Below are 12,409 nucleotides of genomic sequence, written 5' to 3'. Positions count from 1 at the left end.
TACACTCTCCTCTGGTGATATTGACTGCATAAGTTTGATTGTCAATATTTTAAGGACTCAAGTGACACCTGCACGGATCATTCGCGCAGCACTTTATGATTGGTGACTTCGTTCATGATCACTCTCGGCTTCCACTAGCCCTACTAAAATCTCTGACTCCAAAAGTACAAGCATTGTACCAAGGTACTAAATACTTGCCTACATGCCCCTCCCCCCCATACCTTCTCTTCTTTAGATAGATATTTTTTCTGCATTGTTCTCTTGATGTTTACAGTCATCAATTTAACCCATCTTTTCAGATGAATACTATAGCTCTATAGCTTTGCTTGTAGGAAATGTATATGTGTTGTACAAACATAGCTTGAAGATGTTTTTCTTTCTATTATCTAATGATAATTTATTTTTTCAGATGAGTTTAGTGGACTATGAGGGGGATTCAGATGAAGAGGAAGAGGAGGAGGAAGAAGAGGAAGGTAATGATGAAGAACAGGAGGAGGAGGAGGAGGAGGAGGAAGATGGGAGTGTGCCATCAACAAAGAGACCGAGGCTTAGCAGTGACTGAATAGCTTGGCAATAATTGGGTTTCCTGAATGACATTCAAGCGTGTACTGGTGGGTGCTCATGGGAAGGCTGGGGTTGGCTGGCATGCCAACACAAATACAGACATTGGAGGGTCTTAAGTGCAACATGACATTTTGGGTCAAGTGGCAAGTGCTGTGGGATGAAAGCCTTTGGCACCTGTACACAACAAGAAGTGCCATGGAATGGGAGAGCATCCAGTCGTCGTTGTCGTCGCACAGCAAGTCCTGAATAGACAGACAGATGGATGGATGGTGGTGACAACATTGCAATTACTGCCAGGACACAACCCAGGCTGTCATTCACGGTCTGGCAGAAATGAGTGGCCTTGGCACTGCTATGGTATTTGCTGTGGCCCCTGGCGGCTGCTGTGCCATTTGCCCACAATGGCACAGAGTTCTACCATGGCAATACCCTAATGTACCTGGCATAGCCATGGCAATTGCTGTGGTTCCCAGGTATGTCATGGCATCTACTATGGCTCCCTGCACTGCCATAGGTCCCTTGCCAGCACCCCGCCCTGTGTACATAGTCTGCACAACGCCTCACACCGACGTGTACAAATCCTGTGTAGAGGAGAGCCACCTAGCCTCCTCCTGCCACCAAGGGCTCCAAGTACCGTGACCAAGATAAAATGGACCTGTTTTGATGGAATATTTTTATATAGTGTACAATTGTTAATGGCTATGTTAGTAACTAGTGTGCATATGATGAAGGTGATGCTGTGGTGGTGGTGGTGGTGGTGGTGGCGGTGGCAGCAGCAGCGGTGATGGCACAGTGGCAGCACAATGTTTGAGGCAGTGGCTGCCAGGCTAGCCAGGGAGGTACTTGGGCAGTGTTTGAATGCTGCTGCATTGCTGCCACTCCCACCCCACTTCGCAGGACTCGGCAAAGGTCCGCACGTCTCATGCCTTTATAGCTCGCTTTCTGCCACCCAATCAACGGGGGAGATTCAAGTAGACTTTTGTACAGAACCTCTTCTTTTTTATTTTATTTTATTATTTTTCTGTGGCAGTTTCCCTCAATGTTTGGGCATGGAGAGACACGTACATTGTGTGGGGGAGTGGTTGACGTTTAGGGGAGGGTTGCCTACGTGGACACAGTATCAAGGCCTGCAGTGCACACAAGCAGCTGACTGTCTTGAGGCGTTGGGGGCAAGCGTACAGGAAGCAGCTAAGTGAAAAATCTCAGAAATGGGTAACATAATTTCCTCTTCTAGTACCTGTGCCACGCCATGATGTAGCTTCTCATCTGATGCCTCATACCAATATGAATCATATCAGGGGAGCCAGTTTAGGAGGAGGAGGAGGAGGAGGAGGCAGCGGCAGTGACCCCAGTCAGGGTCTTGACAGTCAATGTGTTATGCATTTAGTGAAACTATTGACACTTTTGTATCAACTCATGACTTTCTCCGATATGATGTCCTTCTGTAAGTGACTACAGTTTTGATGATTCACACTTCAGTTTCATGCACCATTGATACAGGCAGTGATTGCATTGTCAAGGTTTCAGTAAGACGTGCATTGCTATGCAGTGCAGATAAGTTCAGTAAACTAAAATTTAATTTATACAGACATCAAACAGTTGTAATTTATTGCATAATGTTGGTGTTATGACAAACTTGCCTTCAATTGTATAAACAGGAGTAAGTCATTGATTATGTAATTATCAGTGATCATTGTTATGATGATTTCTTGATTATCATTTCGGAGAATCTTCTGAATTCAAGATTGATGAGCCTTGACTGCCAACATGCTAGAGATCATGGTAGCAAATCTTTTTCATCTCGGCATTTCACTTGTTGCCTCGCATCATGTTAGGCTTGGAGCTTCTGTTTTAGTGATGATGACTGCCATTTTTATTGGTGCAGGAAAACTTATAGTGTGAGAAACATGGACCTCACTGACTTGAGTTGAACTTACAATTTTCCAATGGTAGTCCCAAGTGAAATGCCACACATTGGTAATTGCGCGTCGCCCTCTTCGTAGTTTCTAGGTAGTTGTAAGTCCGTCTCCTAGGCCTTTTCCTTTGTCCTGTTAATTACCCATTTTATTTAACTGCCATTCATCTTTGGTCTCTTCAAACATTTTTGTCCATACTAGATCTGCTTATTCCAGCCCACTGATAACCACTTCTTTCTGTCTTCTTGTTTACCAAAATTTCTCCTTTGAGCATTTGTTACTATAGCCTCTGCATGATCACACAGCATTTTAATGGACTTCTTGAGTTGTACAATCAGTAAATTGGCACTTAGTTGTTCTAGCTATTCTCCAAGATGGACTGGTGGAAACCCACAAAGCAACCCAAGCCTTAGGTCAAGTTGTTTCTTAAGCATGCTTGGTGGGGGGACAGATAACCTCATTGTGTACAAAGAATGAAGAAAATTCAGCACCATGGTATATATAAAGCCAATTACCCCTCAGGTGGACAGGTATTTGATACGATGCTTGAGTTGGTGAATTAGATGTTAAATTGTGACACTGACATTTGTCATTCATTCTAAAATTTCAACGATACTTGAAGAAGTGACTTTTTATTTTAGCATTGTCTGTGCATTTTATTTGCAGCAACTCTGGCAATTCCAAGTGAAGTCGTTATTTGTTCTTAGTGTTGGTACGTGGTCATATTGCATTTAGGTTGTGCTTGAGAAGACATGCTTAGTTGTGTCATTCAGGTCAGGTTCACTCATCAGGCACCATCCTTTGGTCTATATAGTTCCCCCCCCTCCCTATCTTCACCTCCCCCCCTTCTCTCTCTCTCTTTCTCTCTCTCTCTCTCTCTCTCTCTCTCTCTCTCTCTCTCTCTCTCTCACACACACACACACACACACACACACACACACACCGGCTCTGGCGCTTGGCCTTCGAGCCAAAAATTCCATAAATCAATGTCTCTCTCTCTCTCTCTCTCTCTCTCTCTCTCTCTCTCTCTCTCTCTCTCTCTCTCTCTCTCTCTCTCTCTCTCTCTCTCTCTCTCTCTCTCTCTCTCTCTCTCTCTCTCTCTCTCTCTCTCTCTCTCTCTCTCTCACACACACACACACACACACACACACACACACACAAACAAACAAACAAACTGGATATTACAAAGATGGGATACCATGAGCTTAGCTCTCCTTCCCATAAGATACAACTAGGTAAATACAGACATATGCACAACTACACAGACCTTGGCATTAGATTGTTTACAAGGATAGAAGTGCTGGTAAGCTACAATCCATAACAACAATCTCTCCTCTCCTCTCTCTCTATCTCTCTCTCTTTTTTTTTTTTTTTTTTTTTTTCATTCTCTTTTATTTTCTCTTTCTGTTGTCCCCTCTTCTCCCACCCTGCACTTTCCCTCAGTGACTTGCACTCATCAATATCTTAATCAGTCTAATCAGGGCCATATTGTCACTTGAATTCAGGATATTAATAGATTGAGTCTGGTAGGGAGCATCCTTGCAATACAGGACATTACAGGTTCCTAAGAAGGGGTGACATGTCATTTGTATTAGTAAATATTTAATATATAGAGATGGATGTCTGGAAGTATTAATCTGTTCATCAGAATGGGTATGTTGGATGGGATACTCTACCTGTAAGTAGAACAAGATGGTGTAAATTGGTTAGAAGGGTAGATAGCAAGAGTTGGATGATGGGGGTTTGTAAGTATTGAGAGACAGGAAGTACATTGGGTTATGGGGGGAGTTGTGGGGAAGGGACAGCTGTAATATAGTGGGAACTGAGAGAGTTAACTTGGAGGAAATGGATAGATTAGCACATAAGTCCAAGGGTTTAAAGAGTCCTAGGTTGGTGGGGGTTTTTTATACTGGTATATGTAAATTAGGAAATAGTGGGATCTGCAATGGGATACAGCTGCTGAATTGATAGGAATTTTCTGAAAATGAGAGTGATTGTCATTTTGTAGTTGGTGAGGTTTAGACTGAATGGATGGAGTTGGATTAATCATCATAAATATTGCATAGGTGTGTGTGTGTATGTATATTTGTGTGTGTTTGTGTTTTAGGTTCTTTTAGCAGGCGAGTGAATGTTTTTTGTAAGTTTGCAATTGTGGTGATGCGACTGATTTTGGCTTGAGGTTGAAATTATTTGTTTTCCTTTGATACAGATTTCACTATTTATTTGAGAGGTATGCAAGATCGGTAAAAAAATTTATACTGGGATGGGGCGGGTGGGAGTTTGACAGGGCAGCGCGCTGTTATCATCATTTAAATGTTGTCATTTACATCATCCCATCTTTCATCATTTGCATCTTTACATAATCATCTTAAGTATTTCCTTGGTGTCATTGTCCAGTTCTTCTTCTCTGTCTTCTGAGAGACTGTCAGTCAGTCAGTCAGTGTTTGTTAAGCAAAGCATGAGGCCCATTTTGTAGTTACTTATGCCGAGAAGAATTGTATACATCGGGATTAATTTTTAACATTTATGTTACCCAAGTTATAATGAAGAAAATACATCAAGATGAGATATGGTGTTTCATTTAAGCATTTCCTTGAAATTACTTGTGTGAAATTTTTTAACTTTTGTCAAAATTTGTACAAGCCTTTGGGTGTATGCCTTGATTTGGCCATCATTCTCCTTGTGATTTTGAAAAAGCCTTTGGTATGTAAGTATATTACAAAGAAGTGCAGTAACAGTATTTGTCATGGGAAGGCTATGTAAATTCCTTTGTGTGTGCCTTGATTTGGCCATCATTCTCCTTGTGATTTTGAAAAAGCCTTTGGTATGTAAGTATATTACAAAGAAGTGCAGTAACAGTATTTGACATGGGAAGGCTATGTAAATTCCTTTGTGTGTGCCTTGATTTGGCCATCATTCTCCTTGTGATTTTGAAAAAGCCTTTGGTATGTAAGTATATTACAAAGAAGTGCAGTAACAGTATTTGACATGGGAAGGATATGTAAATTCCTGAAAATGTAAGCAAAAATCTTGTAGATGGCAATCACATTCTCTTTAATTTCCATAGATTAATGATGCTAAAAGAAGGGTGGTTTGGGCATATGGAAAAGATAAAGTGAAGGAAGTGAGAAGTAAGGTGGATGGGGTATACTTAAGGGAAGACAGAGAAAGGGGTGAAAGAGGAATGTCTGTCAAAACAGGACGAAAGGGGGCAAGAAATAGGTGTGTGGTTGTGAATGGATAAGGAGTGGTCTGAAAGGATTTTATTGTCGTTGAATTTGTGAGCAGATGAAGGAATAGAGTTGCCATGCAATACAGCAATGGAGGTAAAACAGTTTCAGCTATTGGGTCCTGCTATGTATGGAGATTCTATTTTTTCCTGCATTGCCACATATGAGTAGTGGGCAGGGATAGGGATAACCTTTTATCCTCAAAGAGATGAGATGGAAGGGAGCACAAATAGGTCTTAGGGTGGGTATATGCTTTGATTCAGCCAACTATTATAATGGGGAAAAGGTTATTTGGAATATATATGCACATGATGCATGAGTGTATTATCCATGAGCACTCTATGCTCACACAATCTCATGGCCACACATGGGGCATCTGATATAAAGGAAATATTGGTCTAGGAAGAAAAAGGCAAAATATAGTTGAGTGGAGAGAAGTTGTAAATGGGTGAGGAAATGACATACCCCACGGATTTTGTATCTGTTCTTTAATGGATAAAGGGGGTGAGAGGTTACCATGTAATGAAGTTGGAGTAAACTAGTTTCAGCAGTCAGGCTGTCCTGTGGTGGTGTTTGCTGCATTACCCATGGCCTCGAAAGTGTGGAAGATTTTGGTTTCTGAGTGTATATGTTCAATTACTGTTAAGTGCAGCCAGTTACTATTCCTAATGTTTTGTGTTGTTTGAAGGATGTCTCGTTTATTATTATTCTAAAGGAAGAGCATGCCAACAGGAGACCTTTTGGTCCATAACTAGGTTGGATAGTAAAAATGAATAAAAAAAATATGTAAGTAAATGAATAAAATAGGTAATGATAATACACAAACACATATACTAAGGGTTTTGCCCCTTTACAAGGGAGGTAGTCAAGATCAAAGGCATAAATCCACTCCCACCCATTTCATCCCCACATACAACTCCCATTCACCAATCCTCCCTCCCTCTTTTCCTGGCTCCTGGATGACTAGTCATCCCTGCATCTCACCCACTGCCCTGGGTCAAAGGCAATGTAGCAAGACAACACATCCACAGCAAGGCTGCTTCATTTAATCGGTGACCACCCCTTCCCCTCGTGCAGAAAAACAGATGGGGAGAAATCCCTTGGTGCTGCATCAAAATTCATTCACACATACTCCCTCACCTCTCCATCCCCCCCCCCCACTTCTTTTCATGCATCGCAGCAGCATCCATACACAACAATTCTCCACTCACCCCTATCTTCTGTCTTCTCCCTTCCTCAACAGACATTCCCATCTTCCCCAAGGCCCCTTTTACCCCATCCATCCATCTCATTCTTGGACGCGAGGTGTGGCTCTCCCTTTTCCGTTCGTCATTTCCTACTCTAGTGCAGATACTACGAGCCCTGGCGGCGGAAGTGGGGCCTCCCTCCTGACCTCCGTAAGATGCTTGGTGCTACACCCATGATACAACCCCTTGTAGGATTTTTAAAAGACGTTAATTTATTCTATTATATTTAATCTTAACTGTGTCGTACCTATGTATTGGTAATCTTACTTCTATTGTAGTTCGCTACTTAATGTCTAGGCTTCGTATATATTTCGTAATTATTTTAATAATTAGTCAGACAATAACGTTGTAGTTGTTTTAATTTTTAGAATCTAATATTTTAACCTCGTTATCTGTTTTATCCCATGGCACGAATGGTCTAACGACCCTGTGCCGGGCTTTTGCCCACTCTAATTAATCAATCAATCAATCATTCTTGGACGCCCCCTCATGTTCACTTTCTCTTCCTCTGCCTTCTGCACCTCTTTTACTAATCTTTCTTTGCTCTTTCTTTCCATGTATCCAAACCATCCCAATATTTCATCAACACTATCTCCCAACTCCCCTTCTCTCTCTGCTCTCCTCCTCACCTCCTTGTTCCTCACTCTATCCAGCCAAGTAAATAAGATAAAATGTAGTAAATGACAGATATCACAGCATATTGCTTAGGTGTTTAAGTGTATCTTAAAAGTTGGAACTGTACCACATTGCACTGCCTTTGCACAAAGTTTATTCTATTCATTTACTGCAGTGTTGGCAAAGTTGTTCCTACCCACTTCCAAATTAAATCTACTTACAGTTCGAAACCATTATTTCTAGTCCAATTTGCATTCAGTGTGAAAATTTCTTCACTTGATGTTGTCAGTTCCTGTTAGAATCTTAAAGACCTGTATCATATCACCAGTCTATCCTTTTGTAGGGAAAATAGATTCATGTGTCAGTCGATTTTCATATGATTTATTTCTGATATTTGGGATTAGTTTTGTGGCTTGCTGTTGTACTTTTTCCAATCTGTCAATGTCTTTAATCAGATTCAGTGACCATATGATACAGCATATTCCAAAAGGGGATGAACTAAAGACTTATATAGTTTGTTAATGACAAGTGTACTAAGCTGTGGATGTATCCTTAGTTTATCCATCTATATACCAAGGGCTTTTATCCCCTTACAAGGGAGGTAGCCATGTCAAAAGGCACATACCCACTCACATTCACCACCCTTTCCTCTCTCAACTCCTGGATGATGGGTCATCCCTGCATCTCGCCCACTGCCCTGGGTTAGAAGCAATGTAGACACAGTACATCTACAGGAAGGCCACTTCATTTAATCAGCGAACCCCCTCTCCTTAGTTGTAGTTATTATTTTATTGTATACAGGGACTGGTTTCAAGTAAAGGTGGGACTTTGTCAGGGATGTGTTATGTCGCCCTGGCTGTTCAATCTATACATGGATGGGGTGTCGTGAGAGGTGAATGCAAGGGTAGTGGGTAGGGGGTTGGAGATGGTTAAAGAAAATGGAGAAAAGTGGTAAGCCAGTTGTTGTTTGCTGATACTGTGCTTGTAGCAGGATCAGAGGAGGGATTGAGGAAGTTAGTGGCAGAGTTTGAGAAGGTGTGTGAAAGAAGGAAGCTGAAGGTAAATGTGGGCAAAAGTAATGTGATGAGATGTACAAGGTGAGGGAGTGACAGCAGGCTGGAAGTGAACATTAAGGGAGAAAGACTGGAGGAAGTGAATAGTTTTAGATACTTGGGTGCGAATGTGGTAGGAAAGGAGGAGTAGGGGTGGAGGTAGAATGTAGATTGAGAGTAGCGAGTAAATGTCTTGGTTGATTAAAAAGTATAATGAGAAATAGACATATGGAAATGGATGCTAAGAGGAGGTTATATGAAGGAGTGATTGTGGCGACAGCACTGTACAGGGCAGAAACATGGAACATGAGAGGAAGAGAGGAGTTTGAATGTGTTTGAGATGAAATGTCTGAGAAGTATGATGGGGTTACTAGGCTAGATAGTGAGAAATGAGGAGAACAGGGGTGGAAAGAGAGTTAGGAGATAGGGTTGATGAAAGAGTTTTGGGATGGTTTGGACACATGGAAAGAATGAGTGAAAAAAGAGTAAAAGAGGTGTGGAAGTCAGAGGTGGAAGGAGTGAATATGAGGGGGCATCCTAGGATGAGATGGATGGATGGGGTGAAAGGGACATTACAAAAGAGTGGAATGTTTGTTGAGGAAGGATGGGAGAAGACAGAAAATAGGGGTGAATGGAGAAGGGTTGTGTATAGATGATGCTGTGATACATGAGTGGGAGTGGGTGGGAGATGGGGCTGAGGAAGTATGCATGAGAAATTTGATGCAGTCCGAAGGGATTTCTCCCTGTCTTTTCCTCTTCTGCATGTGGGTACAGAGAGGGGGGGGGGGGGGGTTGCTGAATTAATAAAGCGGCCTTGCTGTGGATGTGATGTCTTGTGACACTGCTTCTGACCCAGGGCAGTGGACAGGATGCAGGGATGACCTGTCATCCAGGAGGTGCCAAGATGAGAGGGAAGGAGGGGAGTGGAATATGTAGGGGATGCAATGGGTGGGAGTGGTTTCTATGCCTTTTTCTTTTTGGCTACCCTCCGTGTAAAGGGGGAAAAGCCTTTGGTATATGTATGTATACAGGGACTGATGTTTCTGCCAACCAAATTCTGTACCTCCTACTGATCTTGATATGTACAGTTTTTTGTTTGCTCTTGCTGGCCATTGTTTGATGTTTGGGCTGAAGGTTATGTGTGTATCATATGTGAGTCCTAGTATTTTAGGATTTTTGTTCAATGGCAGAGGTCACCAATTTAATCTAATAATTGGGTGTTTCTTTGATTAATAGTAGTCGGGTAAGTAACATCACTGATGACTTCTGAGGAGAAGCAGATATCCTGTGTTGTCTGTACGTTAGAGCTTAATGAAGTAGACCTGTGTGTTTTCTGGCTGGTATTTCACAGTTCCAATACTGGACACTAAACATGGAAAATTAAAAGCATACATACATATACCAAGGCTTTTTCCCCCTTCCAAGGGAGGTAGCCAAAAAGGGAAAGGCATAAAAACACTCCCACCCATTTCATCCCCAAACACACTCCACACCCCTCCCACCCCTCCTCTCATCTGAGCACCTCCTGGATGACGGGTCATCCCTGCACCCTGCCCACCGCCCTGGGTCAGAAGCAGTGTCGCAAGACACAGCACATCCACAGCAAGGCCGCTTCATTTAATCGGCGACCCCCCCTCTCCGTCCCCCTTTGCATATAAGGCGAGGATGGGGAGAAATCCCTTCGGGCTGCGTCAAAATTTACTCACACATACTACCCCACCCCCCCGCCCATTCCTCCTCATGCAGTCACAACATCATCCATATACAACCATTCTCCACTCACCTCTGTCTTCCGTCCTCTCCCTTCCTTCCTCAACAGACATTCCCCTCTTCCCCAAAGCCCCCTTCACCCCATCCATCCACCTCATCCTAGGATGTCCCCTCATGTTCACTCCCTCCACATCTGCCTTCCATACCTCTTTTACTAGTCTTTCTTCACTCATTCTTTCCATGTGTCCAAACCATCCTAATATTCTTTCATCAACCCTATCTCCCAAATCCTTTTTCACCCCTGTTCTCCTCCTCACCTCCTCATTTCTCACTCTATCCAGCCTAGTAACCCCCACCATACTTCTCAGACACCTCATCTCAAACACATTCAAACTCCTTCTCTCTTCCTCTCTTATTGGAAAATTAAAAGGGGAAAAGAAAAGAAAAAAAAAAAATGTATGCCTAATTTAAGAATTTCAGATGAGGCAGCCCAGCCTATTTGCTTCACAGAGTCCCCTGACACACCTCTCACTAAAGGGAAACAAGTGGGGGAGCCAGTAAGTTGCCTCATGCAGCAAATACAGTAGTACATGGTTACATGGTACCAGTAGAAAGACAACTGTCTCACCTACCACAATGGTAAATTCAAGTATAGTGTCCATGGGTCTATGATTTGAATCTACAACAGTAATTATTCTTGCCCTGTTGGTTGGTTAGAAGTCGTTATGAGTACTCAACCCTTACCAGGTGGGGCTTGAAGGAGGGAAAGGAGTGTGATGGAAGTGAATAGGGTGAGAGCAGAGGTAACTTTCCATAGGAAGCTACTTTACTTTGAAGATGCTGGCTTCGTTAAAAAAGGGAGTGGTGGATAAATGAGATGAGTGTGAAAAGGGACAAATGGCTGAGTGCTTCTTTTTTCCCATACTTTGGACCTCTTGACTAGTACAACAGAAAGAAGTGTTTTCATTTTTATTTTGTGCTTTGTGAATATATATATATATATATATATATATATATATATATATATATATATATATATATATATATATATATATATATATATATATTCAAATGATAAAAAAGAATAACTACCCCCACATTGCGGAAAATGCTGTACAGTCTTTAAAGAAATACGAAATTTTGGAAGTCTCAACCATGACCTTATTGTAGGATACAATTGTACCTTGTAATTGCCACCGATAAATTGAAGATTTAGAACATGAAATACGTAAATTATCTTTTAGCTCACCCATTGATAAATTTGTTATTTTTCTTTCTGAACACCCCAGCTTCTTCCTCTGAATCCTTGTTCCCCCTAGAGGACAGGGTCTACCTGGCCAGACTGCGGTGTGGCCACAATCCATCCCTTCCAAGTTATCAGAAGAGACTGGATGATTTGCATTACTGACAACTGTCCAGGATGCAATATAATCATACACCCCATAAAGGATTTGTGGGAAACCCCTATTCCAGTTGTGGCGTTCCTCATGGAGATGGGATTGCTTGCCAGACAGTCTAGGAAACAACAAAAAATTATCATAGAAAACCACTAGGTGGATGTTTTCTCGAGTAAATAATGTAGGGTTGATTACAACATATTTGAAGTGGTTTAATTTATTGTACATGGCGTGAAGTACAAGCTATCACACTATTAGTTTACCACATGGTACGTTTCGAATACAGAGGTGACCACATCTAAAGCCCATCGTTTCACCACTAGTTTATAAACAGAGATTATCATGTCAGGTCAAAGAAGGCAATGACTTCCATATCACAGAAAGTATAATGCCTAAGAGTGCCGAAGGACAATACAAAATCACATATGGTACAATTATATTTTAAAATGTTTCTCCTGAATTAACAAAACATAACCTATACATGAGCTGGCCTTGGATCAATATGCTTATGGAGACTATTTTTTTGTCAATAAGCGTCCACTGCAAACAAACCTGGGGAGTTTCATAAAGACACATGACAAGACAGTTAAAGCCTGAGCTTTATTATGCATTGCAGAAAATCTGCAACATCAAAATGCATACAGATACAGGTTATATAGCTCCATGGATTAAACCTGA

The 12,409-nt window shown here is 41.8% G+C and overlaps 1 protein-coding gene across 6 annotated transcripts in view; it reads left to right on the top strand.

The window, feature by feature from the left end:
• flfl (serine/threonine-protein phosphatase 4 regulatory subunit 3 flfl) overlaps positions 1 to 5,048 on the top strand; it is a 65,654-nt gene extending 60,606 nt beyond the window's left edge. For 4 of the 6 annotated variants that reach the window (XM_076186400.1, XM_076186402.1, XM_076186399.1 and 1 more), the window contains exon 15: positions 410 to 5,048. In XM_076186400.1, the coding sequence (XP_076042515.1) occupies positions 410 to 562 (153 nt within the window). In that variant the 3' untranslated portion in view covers positions 563 to 5,048. The remainder of the gene's footprint in view (positions 1 to 409) is intronic. The other 2 variants (XM_076186405.1, XM_076186404.1) reach the window with 1 other exon arrangement.
• The last annotated feature ends 7,361 nt before the right edge of the window (positions 5,049 to 12,409 follow it).

The sequence above is a fragment of the Oratosquilla oratoria genome, chromosome 6 (genome assembly GCF_046742065.1).
Source record: "Oratosquilla oratoria isolate Oo_2021 chromosome 6, ASM4674206v1, whole genome shotgun sequence".
Classification (NCBI taxonomy): domain Eukaryota; kingdom Metazoa; phylum Arthropoda; class Malacostraca; order Stomatopoda; family Squillidae; genus Oratosquilla; species Oratosquilla oratoria.
The sequence above is the reverse complement of the archived record's forward strand: the minus strand, read 5'-3'. Positions and strand labels throughout refer to the sequence as shown.